The sequence below is a fragment of the Sceloporus undulatus genome, chromosome 2, assembly GCF_019175285.1.
Source record: "Sceloporus undulatus isolate JIND9_A2432 ecotype Alabama chromosome 2, SceUnd_v1.1, whole genome shotgun sequence".
NCBI classification, from domain to species: Eukaryota; Metazoa; Chordata; class Lepidosauria; order Squamata; family Phrynosomatidae; genus Sceloporus; species Sceloporus undulatus.
The window spans coordinates 270,351,312-270,371,472 of NC_056523.1; the positions used below are offsets into that span (position 1 = coordinate 270,351,312).

Here is a 20,161-nt window from a genome sequence, read left to right on the forward strand (position 1 = left end):
TTATCCACGGGTTGATGTAAGCACTGTACTTTAACTCTCATATATATGAGAGAGTAGAGGGGATCCATGCTTCTTTTTGGTGCTCCCAGGATGGACTAAGCTCTCACCTTTTATCACTCTATTCAGAGAAAGGGGATGGTTCCATATATATATATACAGGTTTCTTATGGCATACGCTTTTGCAGACCCAGTATCGTTATATATATGAGAGTTAAAGTACAGTGCTTACATCAACCCGTGGATAAGTCGACCCAGATTTTTTGGGTCATTTTTTGACTAAAATTTCTAGACTAGAGTATATACAGTAAGCCTTTCCCCCCATTTTTTTAAAATCCAGTTTCATGGGCTAACAAACAATACTGGGTCTGCAAAAGCGTATGCCATAAGAAACCTGTATATATATATATATGGAACCATCCCCTTTCTCTGAATAGAGTGATAAAAGGTGAGAGCTTAGTCCATCCTGGGAGCACCAAAAAGAAGCATGGATCCCCTCTACTCTCTCATCCATCCAGCCTTTAGGATTTGCACAAACAGTTATGCCTGCCAGAATTTTCTAAATTCTTTGGCATCATTTTCCTTTGAATCATCCATTACATCCTTTGTTACATGCCTCTAAGTTTTACCCTCAACTTATCCTAATGGGTCATATCAAAATCCATAATTTTGGCCCCCCAAAGGAAGTTGGTTTTGCTGTAAGCTTGTAACATGGATTGCCTCTTGCCACATTCCCGCACTAAACTCTTAATAGCTCTGCTATTCCACTATTACTGCTCTGGCTGCCTCCTCTTGCATTCTGGGGCTTGTAGTTCTGTGAGGCCTAAGAGGTCTCTGGCTGAGAATTCTAAAGGGCTCCTCCTTAAACTGCAAATCCCAGAATGCAACAGGGGGCAGCCAGGGCAGTACATTTTACTTGAGATGCCACCTCTCTAGGAATCTCTAGGTTCTCCAGTGCAACTCTGTAGTCAACATCCAACAGACACTGACCATAGAACTGCACTGGAGGAGCTAGAAAGGCCTAGGAATCTCTTGGGTCTATTAGGGCAACATTTTTTGGTTAAAGTTGACCATAGAGTTTTAATCCAGGAGGACCTAGATATTCCTAGAGAGAACATATTTATCAAATCTGTGAATAATCAGATCCGCAAATATCAAAGCCGCAGATATGGAGGGATGAATGTGTGTGTGTGTGTGTGTGTATATATATATATATATATATATATATATATATACTGTTTCCCCATTTTCACAGGGGTCCTGTGCCATTAACCCCGGAGAATTTGAAAGGCATGCTGTCATTTCTTGACATTATTATTATGAGTAAATGTTACTTTTTTATTCATCTTTATTAACGTATTGTGTAAGGTGTCAACATAATAGTGATCATATTCAGCGCACTTTGCCACACTCTTTGGCAAAGGGAAGTCATACAGCTCGACTACTACCAGTCAGGCTCCCTCTCTCTGCAAGGCCCCAAACGGGCACAGATCACCTCTGCAGAGTAGAGAGAGAGGGCGAACTGCGCCTGCGCGAAGGCTCTGACAGTGAGGGGGTTGGATAAAATGGCGCTTTCTGTTATGGACGGGAAGAAACAGCGCCTGGCTGACAGCGACGCCTCGCAAAGCCCCCACCCCCCTCTCGCGTTCCATCCAATCACCGCTTTAGTTTCCTCAGAGGGGAGGAGCCGGATTGGACGCCGCGGGACGGGATTGGCCGGGCTGCCTTTCCATTCTGCGGCGGTGTGCGCACGCGCATGAGCGTCTGCGTGTGGCGGCTGTGGCTGCCCAGTCAGTCGGCCTCTGTTCTCAGGGGTAAGCGGGTGAGTCTTGGAGGTGTTGGTGGGAGCAAGGGAGGCAGGCCGCGCTCCCCCACTTCCGGTCCCTGCGGGGAGCCAGGCTTCCTTCCTTCCCAAGCGCCTGGGGAGGGGGTCGGAGAGACAGGGATGCCAGGCTGGGGGCGGGGCGGGGAGCAAGACGAAGGCGGCCTGGGACGGACGGGTTTGTGCAGTGATTCCCCAAACTGTGCCCCTTTAAGAGCCTTTGGACTCCCTCTCCCAGAAGCCTCAGCCACGTTGGCCAATAGCCTGGGATTCTGGGAGCTGGAGTCCAAAATCCTCTTAAAGGGCACAATTTGGGGAGCACTGGTTTAGAGTGAGTAGATGTCATATCTACAAGAATTTGCGACAAGTCTGCCTCGCTCCTGGCAAAAGGGTGCCACACTTGGGGGATTAGTCCAGGTCTCAACCCCGTTTTAGCTGCCCTGTTGAATTCTGGGATTTGTAGTTTACCCTGGCACCAGACCTCTCCAAGACACACTGCGGGAACAATCCAGTTCAAGACAGCTTTGACTGCCCTGGCTCACTGCTTAGGGAATCCTGGGAATTGTAGTTTCAAGACTGGATTATTTCTGCAGTGTGCCTTGCACCAGAGAAGGCTAAATATCCCACAGGATTCCAGACCCAAAGTCCAAAGCGCGTGGAGCCATGGCAGTTAAAGTGGGGTCCAACTGCGTTTTTGTAGACAGGCCAGAGGTGCTCTGAGGGGTAGATGGTGTTGTGTGTCTTGCATGGCAGGGAGTAGTGTGGCAGTGCTGCAGGGAGGCTCCTTTGTCAGACCTTGGCAACTTTGTGTTTATTCCTATGGGCATTGAGGGCCCTGTGGCCTCAAGGGTCTTCCTCTTTCTCTTGCCACTTGAGAGGATAGGATAGTTTGGGGGCTTTTACTGGTCAATATCGAGAATTGAAGTGCGTTGAGTAGAGCCCAGTTTTGAAGAGTCAACAGAGCATCCTGTGTCCCATCTTTTGTACATTCCCACGTTGTATTCACTACAGCCAGCCCTCCACATTTGCGGCTTTGACTTTTGCGGTTTTGATTATTTGCGGATTTGATGACTATGTTCTCTTTATGAATCCCTAGGTCTCCAGGGAAATTCTGCTGGAAATTGACCATAGAGTTGTACTGGAGGATCTAGAGATTACTAGAGAAAACATTTCTCTAGGCGTTCATAAGCATGAATCTATGGTCAACTTTTGGCAGTTTGGGACTTCTGCTGGAGGACCTAGAGATTCCTAGAGAGGTGGTCTCTCAGGTTAAAAAGTAGTATTTGTTTATTTGCAGTTTGTCCGCTGTCACAGGAGTCCTGCGCTCCCAATTTTAGCTAATGTGGAGGGACCACTGTATTTGCTATCTTCCTTTTTCTTCCCATAAGTGAAAGAAAGAGAACTCAGAAGTGCAGTTGGAAGGAGCCATGAAAGGCCAATACAAACATCAACATAAGTCATCATGAGTAATTGAATATTAAACTAGATATGACAGGGAGTTGTGCCCTTGTCTGCTCAGCTGACATGTAAATATGTGGGGAAGAAAGGGGCTATAAAGATGTACTCTTAACACGCACACGCACTTACACAGATATAAACATAGCATGTGGGGAAAGAGCAAAACCTCTCTCTTCCAGTCCCCTTGTTTAACATTAAATGGTTTTCCTATACTAGAAGAAAGCAAGCCTCTGGAATATACAAGGAGAACATGGAGGGTTTCTTCCCACTCCCTGCACATTCCTTTTTCTGGCGGCAGCCCCTTCTATATATATTTTTGGTCCCTGTGTAGAATATATGTGCTGCTCTTTTCACAGCTAGTATGGCCCTGAATCTGCTTCATCAGGTTCAGCTACAGAGACTTTCCCCCACATGGTTACATAAACATGCTTGTTAGTATTGTCTGGATCGCCTACTATTGTTGGACTGCATCTTCCAGCATTGCTTTCCATTCGTTCAGCAGTATCCTTCTGAAGCAGATAGCAGCTAAAATTCTTTTAGCTGAGCATTAATGAGATTGATTTACTTGTTCCTAAAAAATACATTTGTACTATTGCTTCTTTGTATGTTCTTTTTTGAATATCAGTTGCTGTTGTTGTTGTTGTTACTGTTAGCTGCCCTCAAGTCAACCTCGACTCATGACGACCCTGTGGATGAGGCATCCCCAAGTATCCTCCACTGCTCTACTTGGTGCTTGTAGATTCAGGCCTGTGATCTCCATAATTGAGTCTAGCTATCTGGCCTGTGGTCTTCCTCTTTCTACTGTCTTCTACCTTTCCCAACATACTGTCTTTTGTCTTCTCATGATGTGTCCAAAGTATGACATCCTCAGTTTAATTATCTTGGCTTCCAAGGAGAGTTTAGGCCTGATCTGTTCAGGGACCCATTTGTTTGTCTTTTTGGCCGTCCATGATATTTTCAGCATTTTTCTCCATCTCAATCAAAGGAGTTGATTTTCTTTTTGCTCACTTTCTTCGCTGTCCAGCTGTCACATTTAAACATGGTGATGGGGAAAACAGTAGATTGGGCAATTCTGACTTTAGTGCTCAGTTGTGTATCATTACTCTTTAGGATCTTGTCTAGTTCTTTCATTGCTGGCCTTCCCATTCCTAGTCTTCCTATTTCTTGACTGCAGTCTCATTTTGATCTAAGGTATGCGAAATTGTCTAGGTTGAATTTACATAGGTCCTCCATGGTCATTATTTTTGTTTTCTTTACGTTCAGCAGTAAGCTTGCCTTTGCACTTTCTTCCTTGACGTTCCTTAGTAATTGTTCCAAGTCTATGATGTTTTCCACTATTAATACGAGGGGGTATCTTAAAGTTTTAATTATCGCCTTTAAAATTTTTTGACAGAAAGTTTGTTTTGATTTGTAGTTGTTAACTTTTCTCTATGTAGTCACCATCCAGATTTACGCACTTTTCCCAGCGTTTCTTGACCCTCTGAATACCGTTACTGTAGAAGTCTTCAGATTGTACCTTAAACCACGCTTCCACTTCATGAATGACATCATTTGTGTTTTCAAATCGGAGACCCACAATGGATTTTTCATTTCTGGGAACAAGAAAAAGTCACTTGGTGTGAGGTCGGGTGAATAAGGTGGATACTGCAAAATCTCAAAGCCACATGCTTTTGCTGGATTAACTGCAGTTTAAGATGAGTGAGCTGGTGCATTGTCAGCTAGGAGACGAATGCCCCTGGAGAGCATACCATGGTGTTTCTTCTTTTTCAGAGCATCTCTCAATTTGTCCAGAAGATTGCTATAGTATGTGCCAGTGATGGTTTGTCCCTTTGCAAGGTAATCTGTGAGAATGACTCCATAACAGTCCCCAAAAACAGAGCATGAACTTCCCTGCTGACTTTTGCTCCTTTGCCTTTTTGCAGGGAAAGGAATCAGCATGCTTCCACTCCATGCTCATGGTTTTGGTCTCCCAATCATAATGATAGATCCAAGCTTCATCCATGGTTATCAGATGACAAAAAAAGACCTCTTCATCCTGTTCCAACAGTGTCAACATCTGTCTTGAAAGGTCACACCATGTTTGTTTCTGGAAAGGGGTTAGCAAATATGGAACCCATTGTGAAGATACCTTAGACATATGCAGTTCGTCATGAATAATTTTCCACACTACTTTAACTGAGACCAGTTTCATTCATGATCATTTGGATGGTTGCTCATCTGTATTCCAGGATTAAACGCTCCACTTCATTCACTGTAGCCGCTTCATCCATTTTGGCTCATCTGTGACGGCTATGTGAACAGTTTGGAAATTCCTTTTCCACCTCACAATAGTGTCATAAGATGGGCAGTCATTTCCACAAACTATCATAATTTTATCATTAATTTTCCGAGCACTATTACCCTTCAAATGCAGGAACTTTATTAAGCTGTGAGCTTCAATCTTCTCCATCTTACACTTTAGTCATTTCTGGCACAACCGGTAACAAAAATAAAGGACACAATGAGCTGATTTTCTCAACATCATGCACTTAGGGATCAATGACGACACTGACAAAATTTCATCAATCTACCATGATAACTTCAGGGTGATAATTATTACTTTACGATACCCCCTCGTATGGTGTCATCCATTTTCATCCCTCCTTCTTAGTCAAAACCTGCTCATCATATGATATTTTCTGTATACAAGTTCAACAAATTGGGTGATAAGATGCAGCATTGCTTTACCACTTCGCCATTCCCTTTCTCCATTTTCTGTTCTAGCAGTGGCCTCTTGTTCTAATACAGATTTCTCATCAGGACTACCAAATGTAGTGGTGCTCCCTTGTCTTTCAGAGCTTTCCATGACTTTTTATGATCTATGCAATCAAAGGCTTTGCTATAGTGTATTAAGCACATGCTTATTTTCTTTTGGAATTCCTTGATATGCTCCATTAGCCATCGTATGTTTGCAATGTGGTCCCTTGTGCCTTTGCTTTTCCTGAACCCCGCTTGCACCTCCAGGATTTTTCTCTCAATATATGATTGGAGTCAATGCTGTAAGCATATTATTATTATTGATTCCCAGTGGAAGGAAAAAAAATTCTAGAACATGGCCACATAGCCCAAAAAACCCACAAAAAACCATTATTATTATTAAACTTTATTTATATAGTGCTGTAGATTTACACGTATAATTAAAATAAATCTGCCTATGGTGTACATTCTATAAAAATAATTAAATAAATAAACATTTCTGCTTGTAACATACTGGATTATACAATTATAGAGGGTGAGAAGCATAATTTTGCTTGCGTGGGAGATTAATGCTATGTTCGTATAGTTTCTGAAGTCTTCTGTGTTGCCTTTTCTGTGGATGGAGATGTATATTGAATGTTTCCAGTTTGTTGGTCACCGTTTTGTTTTCCATATTTGTTGGCATATTTTAGCTAACGCTAGAGTTGATACTGTCAGTGTGATTGTAGGAGTTCAATTGGAATATCATCTGTTCCTGGAGATTCATTTTTCCCAATTCCTTTTATTGCAGCTTCCTCTCACTTTCTAGAATTTGGGTTTCATCTTTGTAAGATTCTATGTGAGTACTAAATCCAAGTTAATAGTACATCCTTTGCTGTCTTGTTCTTTTGTTCCATTATTGGTACCTTCTCTTCTTCAGTTGCCACCCTAGGGGAGCAAACTGTTGGCTTTTTAGAAAGTTTTTGGAGATTAGGATTGGTTTTAGGGCAAAAACTCAGTTTGAAAAATATTCTCAAAGCTGGAGGGGATGTGGGCCACATGTGACCCTTTGGATTCCTAATTGTGATCTGTAGGAACCGCAGGCCACATTTAGGGGTCCAAAGAGCTGCATGCACCCCATGAACCACACTTTCCCCATGCCTGCTTTAGGGATTCAAGTTAATAAGGAATCAAAGGGCTCATTCCCACTTGGGGTATAATCTGCATTCAAATCTGGCTCTGCTCTACTAAGTAAAGTGATTCCAAAAGTCCCTTTGAAACACTATGAAAAGGGACCTTGTTTGGAACCGCTTTTTTAGCTGGGAACGCTTGTCCTTCACACACACACCCCAAATCCTTTCCCACATAACCTTCTCTCTCTTCCTCCCCTCTTCCCCTGCCCCTCCCTCCCCTCTCTCCCCCTTCTTTTCCTTCCTTCCTTGCCTTTTTCCTTCCTTCCTGCCAGGCTGCCACTGCTTTTCCTGGGACTGATGGGGCTTCTGGCACTGCTGCTGTGCCACCACCGTTTGCCCCGTGCTGGCTGGCAGTGTGGCATCACCGTTGCAAGCACCGTCAACCCCTGGGAAAAGCAGCGGCAGCGTGGCTGGAAGGAACGAAAAAGAAAAGGGGAAGAGGAAGGAAAAGAAGGTTGAGAGGAGGAAGGAAGGAAGCCCCACCAGCATCAGGCAAGTGGCGGCGGCTTTCCGTGGCGATAGAAAACCCAGGAGGAGGAGGAGGGCGAGATAATTTATTGTTATTTTTTTTTTGCCATAGAATTGATCGCAAAATCAATCTATTGGTAAAGCAACTACTTGCAATTAATTCTATGGCAAAAAACTCCATACAATTCTGATCTGGCATTCCCACTTATTGGACACGCTTCAGAAACGAGCTTTCTTGAAAAAAAAAAAAACCCTCTCCCAAACTAGTGTCAGGAAACCCTATTTCCTGGACTATTTGTGTTTGCCCCGGACCTTTCATCCTCTAATCAATCAAATGAGGATCGGAAGCACGTTCAAATGTGAACGAGGGTCATATAGCATGCATCACACTTCGCATCAAACTGTAGTGGGAATGAGGCCAAAGGCATGTTACTCTAGTTCCTGCTTTGGGGTCAGATAGTGTCTCTTGCTCTTTACCCTCTATAATTGTATAATCCAGTATGTTACAAGCAGAAATGTTTGTTCTTTTATAAAGTGCTGCAGCTTCTATCTTTCAATGGTATACACATCACTGAAAAAGAAACACAGGCTATTGAATTCTTTACTTTGCTCTCTGGTTACTGTTACGTGTCTTCAAGTTGTTTCCAGCTTATGGTGACCCTAAGGCCATGGGGTTTTCTTGGCAAGATTTGTTCAGTTGGGGTTTGTCATAGCCATCATTTGAGGCTGAGTGTGTGTGACTTGCCCAAGGTCTCTCAGTGGGTTTCCGTGGCCAAGCAATGATCCAGTCCCTGGTTTCCAGAGTCATAGTTCAGTGCTCAAACCACTACTACACCTCTTAGATAACTGGATTTGATATATTTGTTTCCTACGCTAAATGAGGGGGGGGAGTGAATCCAAATCACAGCATTATTTATGCTTTAAAGATTTGAAGCATTACTTTAAATTCAAAGTAATACAAATATAAGTTGTTTCCATCATGGGGCTTCAAACTGTTTCTGACCTATGGCGACCCTATCACAGGGTTTTCTCAGCAAGATCTTTTCAAGGGATTTGCCATTGGCTTTCTCTGAGGTGACTTGGCCAAGGCCACCCAATGGGTTTTCATGACTGAGTGGCAATTTGAATCCTGATCTCCCAGGGTCCTAGTATATCACTTAAAACTCTAAATCACTCTGGCTTTCTTAAATGTGAATTACTGTGAGAGCTTATGCATATTTTAAAGTTTATTTGCTCTTGATTGACTGTAGTGCCGAATCTGAACTTCAACTCTTGACAAATTAAAGGGAAAGTGGGAGGTGCTGGTACAGTTTAACTTTTTAAAGTTTAATTTGACCAATCTTTGATTAAATTAGTTAATTTTGGTTTACAATTTGATAAAGTTTTGCTGAGTAGGTGCTGCTCAATTTTGTGCTTTTTGATATGAAAAGGGTATGAACCATTGCTCAGTTGACAAAAAGTAAATCTAAATGCAATTGGTTAGATTTATACTCACGAAAATATACTTAGTGTCATGGTATCAAACTATCTTTCTGTAATGGCCTTGATTGGTCTTTCCAATGTAAATAGGCAGTTTAGTTTGCTTGCTCGCATAGGTAGTGGGGAATGTGCTACTTTCTGACAAGTGGATGCATCTCCCTCCCTTTTTTAAAGCAAGCTACATTTCTGATGATGGTTACTGAATGACATTAAAATATCTAGCCATATGTAAGATGTTTGCTGATCCAAGGCATGTTTAGGCATTTTTTCAATAATTAAGCAGACATTTGTGGAGCAGTTCACTGGAAATGGAAAACAGGTGTGACCTGGAACTATTATTATATCATGTTTGGTCATTACATACATCCTGAAAAACAGGAATGTAGGTGACATGCTGTAATTCAAAGAGGTTATTTATTATTATAATTTACTGTATTTATACCCTGCCCTTCAGCCCTAAAGGCTCTTAGAGCAGCTTACAATTATTATTATTTTTAATTAGATGGTTCCCTGTCCACAGGCTTACAATCTAAAAAGATATGACACAAAAGGAGACGGGAATGGTGGTGGGGAAGGGGATCAGGCCCAGCAGATCTTCTCTCCCTCTGAGGCCTGGACCAAGGCAGATGGACTGGAGGGAGGGCTCAGCTTCTTAATCTTGGCCAGGCCTGATGGAGCTGGGCCTGCATCTCTCCTTCCACAGCCAGATGGCACTAGATGAACTGGAGGGAAGGCTCTGCTTCTTAGCTTAGGCCAGGCCTGATGGAGCTGGGCCTGCATATCTCCCTCCATGCCCGGATGGCACCAGTTGGACTGGAGGGAGGGCTCTGCTTCTTAGCTCAAGCCAGGCCTGGTGAAGCTGGGCCTGCATCTCTGCCTCCATGGACGGATGGCACCAGATGGACTGGAGGGAGGGCTTTACTTCTTAGAAGGCACTTGGAAGGTCCAAGTAACTGTAGAACCAGCAGCTGCTTCTTCCCCCTGGCCCCAAATAGTCACTGTGGTCCTTCCATTCTCTCTACTGGGCTGTTTTGCAGCAGAGCCCTGTCAGGTCCTGGTTTTATAGCCCCAGCAGGCAAAGCAGCTGTGAGTGATGGCAAACACAGTGCCTACTGAGTCAGGGCCTCAGTCCTGAAGAGAGAGGGATACATTTGGAAGGCAGAGGTCCAAGTACCAGTAGAACCAAGTTAGTCAGTTTTAGCTTCAAAAGGTATAAAGAAAACCAGTATCATATTTGCAACTAATTGATTTATTTTAGCATAAGCTTTCATGGATTCTAGTCCCCTTCCTCAGTTAATGAAGTGGATTGGGGTTCATGAAGGCTTACTCTATAATAAACTAGTTAATCTAAAAAAATGCTACTGGATTTCTTTATGCATTTTTATGTTGCTGTTGTAACAGTGGCACAAGGAGAACTCAAGTTGAGGGTATGTATGAGCTGAAAGTACTGGTATAAATTTGTACTTGGAAGTTAGGTGAATGTGGGCCTGTACAGACAGGCCAAAATAAACCTGCTTTGGGTCTCTTTGGAGGTACTGTATGCTGTTTAAATGACACATGCATCTTAAGAGGCCAGAAGTGGTGCCAAAGCTGCGCTCCGGTCCTTAGGACTGGAGCATGGCTTTGGTTTGGCTTCAGTCTCTTAGGACGCATGCATCATTTAAACAGCATATCTCCACAGAGAATGAAGCAACTTTATTTTGGCCTGTCTGTATGAGCCCTGTGAGTCATCTGAGTATTTGCTTGTTAGTGCTTTCAGTGGAATCTGAAGCAGGTATTAGTGGAGAGTTCTGCTAGTTTGTGCTGTAAACAAGTACTGGTACATATATAACTATCCCATTGTCCTACTCATAATGGTGAGACTGGCTACATGTCATAGGCTTTCATGCTAATTCTGGGCCCATACAGACAGGCCAAAATAAAGCTGCTTCTAGTGACTTTGGAGGTATGCTGTTTAAATGATACACACATCTTAAGAGGCGAGAAGCTGCACCAAAGCTGCGCTCCAGTCCTTAGGACTGCCTGTCACCTCACTGACCTGGGGACTGGCCCAGGTGGAAACCATGTGCAGGATCCTGTGGGGTTGGCCCATGATAGCCTGCCTGCCTGCCTGCCTGTTAAAGCCCAGAGTCAAAAGTAAGAGAGCTGTGTGCATGATTGCAGAATGAGTGGCAAGTATTAATACTTACACAACCTCTGAGATAGTGCAACCACTAGCACAACTATTTTTGTACTGTCTCATTTTGCCCATGGAATTCTGCCCAAATCTCTGCTTGTGTTCAGCAGTCTTAGACATGTTAAACTGTTTGTGTAGATAATAGATTCCAAGGAGCTCATGACCCTTATCACCTTGAATCTCCCTGCCAACAAAGCTTCTAAGCTAGTATGTCATGATCAACTCTTTTAATGCCTATTGGAAGGCCTAAGACAACCATATAGTGCAATACCCAATGACAGCTTCAGAGCATCATGTAAGATCAGTATGGTGTCCAGCAGTTTCATTACAAAATAGTAAATAGTTGAAAAAACTTGCTTCTTTCCAGATGCTTCAAAAAGAATCAACAGTATTTGGTTTAGACCATCTGGATGGGACAAATTACTGCAGACATGTTGTCAGCTTGTATTCTTCAGGGAGTGATTAACAAATTTAGGAAGATGTGCAGAGTTTACTGGCTGGTGATCAGGCTCAGTAAGCCATTAGTAGCCAATCTGCAGCAGGTTTCCAGGAATGAAAGAAACAGTGATAGTCAAGGAACACAAATATGGTACCTATATCTAGCATAATAGAAAAAATACCAGTTCTTCCCATCAGGTAAATAAGAAGCATTGCTCTAAGATAGAGCAGTGTCTCAAAGTCTGGGCCTCTGGGTAGTTTGAACTATAGTGCCTGAAGTCGTATCCAGTCTGGCTAATGCTCAGGGAAACTGAAGCTGAAGTCCAAAACACACAGATGACCAGGGTGTGAGAACTACTGTTCTAGGAAAACGTGGTTCTAATGTGCTAGTGGTTACTTCTAAAAACCTGAATGCTGACAAATTGGCAGCTTCTAACTTAATCTACTGTACACAGTTTTATGCAAAAATACCTGACTTGTGATTATCAAAAAAACAAACAAAACAAAACAAAAAACCTGAGCAATTCCTTAATTTCTTAAAAAGAACCCAGGATATTTCAGGATATTGGAAAGTGGCCATAAAGAAGAAAGTGTCTTACAAAAACAACAACACAAAAACATATCATAGTAATAACAATAGTCTTCAGAAGACCCTATAGCAACAGTGGCTTCTATATTCCAGCTTCTTAAAGATCTGTTTCTGAATTAAATGCAGTATATGTGGGATGCCATATTGATCAGCCAGCTGGTTCAGATAGATGACACAGGATGCAGAAGCCTGCCTTCAGTTATCTTTGTGGTATATATGTTGATTTCTGCACAATAAAAACTCTGTGATCATCTCTGTCAAGGAAAAATGGTGTGCAAGGTCATGACTTGTGCAGTAGTAGAATCTCACTTGTAGCATAGAGCAACACAGTACATACTTCGGATAGTTTGTAAACTTTTTGTACTGTATAGTAGCCTTCCTCAGCTGGTACCTTGTAGATATTTTGCATTTCAGTTCCCAACTTCCCCAAGCAGTGTGCCGTTGGTCTGGAGGTTTCCAGGGTGGTGATGACAAAGGATGATGATAGGGAAACTAGAGACTGCTGTGTTTTTGTCCTCCTAACTACTTGTATACGTTCTAAGCAATAATGTTTGTAAAGTAGTGTGACTGATATGTTAAATTTCATAAATACTGTATAAGCCTTTATTGCTTGAATATAATTACTTCCTAAATGGGTTAAATTTACTCATTGTTAAAATATATCTGGTTTCAAAAGGGGAAAATAACTGTAGATGGATTGTTTGGAAACTTGATAATGATGCAGGCACTGTCGCTTGATTATTGTATATACTTGCCTATGAGTCAAGAAATTTATGCCCCAAAATCGAGCCTAAAATCCTGGGTCGATTTATAGACAGGTCAATAATACTGCTTAGAAGGTCCTAAAACAAGCAAACCTGATGCTGCACTCTTGATACCTTGAGGCATGTGTTTTTCTCTCTCTCTCTCTGTCTCTCTCCCCCCCCCCCGTGTGTGTGTGTGTGTGTGTGTGTGTGTGTGTGTTAAAGAGGTTCCCAGTCAGATTTGCAAGCCTTCGCTTCCCATGGGAAATGAACATCTCATTTAACTCTGCTTGTTTCCCTCCTCACTCTGATTTGCAAGCCTCCTCTTCTCATTAAATAAACTCCACATTTAACACCTTTCTTCACTTCTCAATCCGATGTTAAAACCTCTCCTCCAGCATCTGAGAATTGGTGTTAGGTGGTTGGGAGAGGTCCGGAGAAGGAGGGGTGGAAGTGGTATTTTCCTCTTTCCATCCTTTCTTATAGCCCCCAGGTTTTACCCTAGACTTATCCACGGGTCATATCAAAATCCAGGATTCTGACCCTGAAACTTTCCCTTGACTTATACATGAGGTCAACTTGTACACATATACAATAGTTAGCTAGCGGATACTTTCTTCTTCCTTATCAATAATATACTACTTGTTTCATTGGCACTACAATAAAGTTTTTCTGTAGTATATTTATAAGTTATATCCTGCCAACTAAATGTACAGAGTGCACTAAGGCAACAAAGGTTATTACATTCTTTAAAATTGACTTAGACCCTTATTGTACATGGTCATCAAAGCAGCATGACAACATGATAACCATGCTTTCAGTTCCTCTCTCCCTCATGACGTTGTAGTTGTTGTGTGGTTAAACTGTGGGGGACCATAGTAAAAGCGAGTCTTTTTATTCACATGAAAAATCCATTAATGATTTCCCATAGCACTGCAGTCCCAAGTAATTTTCAGTGCAAAAAGTTCAATCACACTTTCCTTCTAATTTTGTTGGGAGATCCAACCCCCTTCTAGTGTCGCTGCAATGCTCTCCCTCTCTGCCACACACACACACACTCTCTCTCTCGTTCACACACACACACACCAGACAGAAAGATAGACTTACTCATTCAAACACAGACATCCAATTCACTATGGAAAAAGAAAAGGAAGGAACACTGCCATTTTTGGATGTCCTAGTCATCCGCAAACCGAACCTACGTTTGGGTCACACAGTATACCGAAAACCCACACATACAGACCGATACCTGCACAAGAACTCCAACCATCACCCAGGACAAAAAAGAAGCACAATCAAAACACTGGTAGACTGAGCAAAATGCATCTGCGAACCCCACTTCTTGGAAGATGAGCTGAAGCATCTGGACTGGGCTCTATAGGCCAATGGTTATTCCAGGTCAGACATCAGAAGGGCTGCCAGACCCAGGAAAACCCAGAGAAGTGAAGACAAGCAGCCACCCAAAGGGAAGGTATTTTTACCATACATCAAAGGAGTCACAGACAGAATAGGCAAAGTGGTGAGGAAGCAGAACCTTCAAATGGTTTACAAACCGACGAAGAAAATCCAGCAAATGCTTTGCTCAGCCAAGGACCAGAGAGACTTTCTCACAGCCGCAGGAGTTTACCGCATACCATGCAGCTGTGGACAAGTCTAGATAGGGACCACCAAACACAGTGTGCAAACAAGAATCAAGGAACACAAGAGACACTGCAGACTGGGCCAGCCAGAAAAATCAGCAGTAGCAGAACATGCCACAAACCATCCTGGGCATAAAATACTGTTTGAAAACACTGAAGTTCTGGACCATGCCAACCACTACTATGTCAGGATGCACAGGGAAGCCATTGAAATCCACAAACACCTGGACAATTTCAACCGGAAAGAAGAAACCCTTAAAGTGAACAAAATTTGGCTACCAGTCCTGAGGAATAGCAAAATAAGGACTCAGCAAATGCAGATGGAAAACCATTCAGTCGGGGGCATTCCCAGCAGATAATGATCACCAGTTTGCAGACATTAATCCTCTTTTGCATGAGCCTCCCAGCCTGAGGCCGGCCATCAGCACAGAACAATACACATGCAAATCACTCCTGCATTCCCAGGCTCACACAGTGTGTGTGTGTGTGTGTGTGTGCGCGCGCACACACACACACACACACTTTTTTCCAGGCAAGCATTCTCTGAAGATGCCAGCCACAGATGCTGGTGAAATGTCAGGAAGAAACTCTTCTGGAACATGGCCATATAGCCCGAAAAACCCACAAAAAACTACAGACATCCCTTCCTTCTTTCCTCCCTCCCCTCCCCCATTCCTTCCCAAAGCAGCCACGTGGCTTTTTCTGGGAACTGAGCAGAGGGAATGGAGGGAGGGAGAGCAGAAATGGGGAAGGCAGGAAATTGCAGTGTGATGAATTTTGGGTGCTTTAATTCTGGATTGGGATCAAAGGTGTGGGGAAGGTATGCTTTTTGCATATCATAGAATTACAGCAGGAGAGCACCCTGTGCAATAAGGCTCATAGTAGTTTTAAGATCATAGGCAAGGAATAAAAATAAATCTTGGAATTTTGTCAGTAAGAAAGTGTTGGTAGACTTCATGAAATCTCCTGGGGTATCTGGGAATATAAAGGAAAGAAATTAATAAATCCAGTAGGTGAAGATGTGTAGGTTTCTTACTAAACTGAAGTTGTGTGGACAAAGTTTATTTTTTAAAAAATCTAATTAAAATAATCTGATTTGCACCACACAGGTTTCATGGACAAATAAAAGGCTAGATCAGATGGACTGAGGAGATGGCAGGAAGAAAGCTACTGGGAAAATATGGATCAGATTGAAATCTTTTCTGAGAAGACCCTGCCAAATTTCAGTAGGTATTCTCAACAGATCTTTTCTTATAATAGATTTTGGGAGATGGAGGGAAATACAGTGGGCCCTCCACATTCACTGGGGTTAGGTGCACAAGGCCCCCTGAACGTGAAAAAAAGCAAATTAAAAAAAACCCCACTTTTTTTTAACCAGAGAAAACACCTCTCTAGGTCCTCCAGTGCATCAGTGTGGTCAACATCAGTTGGAAGTTGACCACAGAATCACACTGGAGGATTTCTCTAGGAATTGCTAGGTCCTCTAGTGTAACTCTATTGTCACCTTTGAGCAGAGTCATACTGGAGGACCTGGAGATGGAACATTTCAATCAAATCCATGAATTATCAAAGCTGCAAAAGTCAAAGCTTCAGATGTTGAGGGCTTAATTCTTATGAAGTTTTCATATATTAGGGTTGTTTTTTTTTAAAGAAATGAATTATAGTAACCAAGGACCAGTTCGGATGCCAGGGTTCATAGTAATTGTGAATACATTTTGGGCTTTTATATCTTGCAGGTGAGTATCTTCCTCTGTATCTTTTCTTGCAGGTGAACATAATTTGCCATGACATCAAAACTGAATAAGATACAGTAATGTAAATGAAAGTTTGCTTTCAAGCTGGTACAGTGGTACCCCGGGATACGAATTGATCGCGTTACGAAATTTCCGGGATACGAAAAAGTTAGATTGGAAAAAACTGTTCCGGGATACGATGTTTTTTTCGGGTTACGAAATTTATTTCGGCGCGAAATTCAAACGCAAAGCGCGGCTAGCGGCTTTCCAGCGGCTTTTCGGGTTGCGAAATGTATCGGGTTACGAACGGAGCCGAGGAACGAATTAATTTCGTAACCCGAGGTAGCACTGTATTCCGAAGCCGATTTCAAATTGTGGTTTCTTTAATTTGGAGGCCAACTTTAGTGGTAACCATAGCTTGTCCAAATGAACCATTATGACAAAGGCTGGATATGGAGATAGATTTTGCAAACGAAAAAGGCATGTTCTTGGACTACAATTTCCAGAATTAAGTGGTCATGCTGGTTGGTGAATTCTAGGATTGTCATCCAAAAACGTAATTTGTGCAGGCTCTTGTTCTGATTACCATTGGCTATGACATACAAACTGGAACCAATTAGTTTATTGGTAACAAATATTTTTGTCTTCATTTGTGACATAGAGCAAGATGCCTTTTCTGTTTCAGACTATAGTATCTTTTTCCATTATGCAGAGTTCAGTATAAAACTAGTAGTGTTGATAGCTAAATGAGCATAAGTAGTAATGGGTTTCTCTAAGTGATCAGTAGTACAATAGTAGTGATCCAAACTATTGAACCTGAATAAAATCACCAGGACTGCACTCCTGTATATATTTACCAAGCAGAAAGTCCAGTTGAATGCAATAGGTCCTATATCTGAGGAGACATTATACTGCCTATATGTTGTACATGTTTGTATCTCAAGCCAGGGTAAAATGAATACTTACATATTCATATACTTAAATTGTTAGAAGAAACACATGGTGCATTGAGTAAGTGAACAAAAAATACTGCGTAGCAATACCAAATAATAATGAAACATTGTGTGCTTATGCACAGAATAAAAGAGCTGAAATTGCATAGTTTCAAATTGCACAGTTTCATGAGAAAACAAAGCTACTTGTCAGTTTCTGTCTTGTACATTCATGTGGCAAGCAAGTTTCCTCAATATGCTAGCTGGAGACATGTGAAGGCGCTTCCTGTATTATGCCTGGAAACAAGTCAGTTTCTCTTCCTGCAGTGAACCTAATCATGTTCCTAATTTAGATTGTTCATCCAATCCTTTATTGGAGTCAGTGCTGCAACAATGCTAGTCCACAGTATACTGTACCAGCTCTTACATAAACTGACTATGTCATGGCTTCTGAATATTACAGTCAAAGATTTTCTGCAAATGTAAAGTGTGATAGAACACATTTCAAGAGGAACACATTTTTCTATTCAACTTCCAATTAAACATTTAAAAGTCTGCCTATCAGAATTTTAGTGATGGTAATCCACGTAATACCATTATATCTTTTCTTTCCTGCTTTATGTTAGTTATTTGTTCTTTCTTTTTAAGTAACTGTTTCAAGATTGAGGGTGACATATGGTAAACCTTGCATACAGATCACAAGGGAAAACTCTTACTGCAGCAAAGTCTAAATGATGCACATAAAAGGAAAAGGAAACTTGTATTAGATATAAGAGCACTGAAAGAAGGAGAAGAAGATTGCATCCCTGCAGGCAGACTCTAATTTTAAACTCCTTTAAAACACTGTATACCACTTAATTGTATTTTGAAGCTTAACAAATAATAAATTTTAAGATGTAAGGCAACTGTGCTGCAGGCAGTGCAAACAAACAGCTCTTGCAAATATCTCTTGCAAAATGCAGAAACCAACTTTTTTATATTTTGCAGTACAACCCTAATTTATAGGAGGTTGTTAAATGACTTTGACCCATAATAGATAGCTTTGTGCCATCTTGAAGTTTTAGTTTATAACTCCTGTGAATCTTGGCCATTAGAAATTCTGGCTAGGCAATACGGGAATTGTATTCTAAAACTTCCAGTAGGCACAAGAGTATCTAAACTGGCTTAAATAAATTAGCAAACATGTGTTAATGATAGTAATTCTGATAGCTTGTTGAAATCTTATATGTCCAGAGACAGTATACTTTTCAAGACCACATAATGAAAGAGAAATTGAGTCAATATCACTTCTGTGCCCTGCTTGCCATCTATCAGAGATATCAGGCCAGCTTCTTGGAAAAGAGTGTTGGATTCTTTAGATTTACTTACGTTTGAGTTTGACTTGCACATTTGAGCAAGGCAATTTCCAGTTGCAGTCATAGCTAATGATGTCCTACATTTGTAAGTTTTCTTGTCTCTCATCTCCCCTTTGAACTTTCAGTAAGAAGGATGAAAGGTTAATAGTCTGGTTTGATCTACTCATGACTTACAACTTAGGTAGGTGTAAAGCACTACAATACACATGAATTACTTTTTGATACAACATGAGATTAATTAGTAAAATAGATTTCTTATAACCCATCTTTGTAATGTTGATCTACCAAGCTTTCATGAAACAGAAAGCAGTGCTTCACTCATGGTTATTGTTTAGCTGTGTGATATCTGGTTCTGGAGTCCTTGGTTGCATTGTTGTTCCTCTTTTCCATCCTGTTGGTTGGATGCAGAAATTGCAAGAATTTGCAGTTATATTCTCATAGTGGCGCATGAATTCGGAGAGGATGAGGACAAGTCATAGTTATGATAGAGAAGAGAGAAGGAAATGTGTTCTGTTAGTTGGAATGAAGGGAGATAAATGGCTGGTTACTTGAGTTGCAGTACTACCTGCATGCAAAGAGAAGTAGCAGCAGAGAACAAGCTTTGATCCTGAAGTCATGACTAAGAGTGGTTAGGACAAGGGAGGTAAAAAGGACAATAGTTTTTTGTGGGTTTTTCGGGCTATGTGGCCATGTTCTAGAAGATTTTCTTCCTGACGTTTCGCCAGCATCTGTGGCTGGCATCTTCAGAGAATGCTTGCCTGGAAAAAAAGTGGCTATACACATACATACACACTGTGTGTGCCTGGGAATGCAGGAGTGATTTGCATGTGTATTGTTCTGTGCTGATGGCAGGCCTCAGGCTAGGAGGCTAATGCAAAATCATATAATCGTAGAGTTGGAAGAGACCACAAAGGCCATCCAGTCCAACCCCCTGCCATGCAGAAAATCTCAATCAAAGCATACCCGACAGATGGCCATCCAGCCTCTGCTGAAAGACCTCCAAGGAGGGAGATTCCATCACACTCTGAGGGAGTGTGTTCCACTGTTGAACAGCCCTTACTGTCAGGAAGTTCCTCCTAATGTTGAGGTGGAATCTCTTTTCCTGTAGCTTGCATCCATTGTTCCGGGTCCTGTTCTCCGGAGCAGCAGAGCTTGCTCCGTCCTCAATATGACATCCTTTCAAATATTTAAATAGGGCGATCATATCACCTCTCAATCTTCTTTTCTCCAGGCTAAACATCCCCAGCTCCCTAAGTTGTTCCTCGTAGGGCATGGTTTCCAGACCCTTCACCATTTTAGTCGCCCTCCTTTGGACACGTTCCAGTTTCTCAATATCCTTTTTGAATTGTGGTGCCCAGGACTGGACACAATATTCCAGGTGGGGCCTGACCAGAGCAAAGTACAGTGGCACTATTACTTCTTT

General features: G+C 42.0%; 1 protein-coding gene across 10 annotated transcripts in view; it reads left to right on the forward strand.

Moving 5' to 3' along the window:
• The window catches only part of PJA2 (praja ring finger ubiquitin ligase 2), a 131,845-nt gene that overhangs the window by 65,033 nt on the left and 46,651 nt on the right, over window positions 1-20,161 (forward strand). For 5 of the 10 annotated variants that reach the window (XR_006102006.1, XR_006102007.1, XM_042450079.1 and 2 more), the window contains exons 1-2: window positions 1,702-1,819; window positions 15,828-15,944. Coding sequence is in view for 6 of the 10 variants with exons in the window: in XM_042450079.1 (XP_042306013.1) it covers window positions 15,899-15,944 (46 nt within the window). In the remaining 4 variants the exon portion in view is untranslated. Of the gene's footprint in view, window positions 1-1,701; window positions 1,820-15,827; window positions 15,945-18,863; window positions 18,920-20,161 lie in introns of those variants that run through there. The other 5 variants (XM_042450080.1, XM_042450082.1, XM_042450081.1 and 2 more) reach the window with 5 other exon arrangements.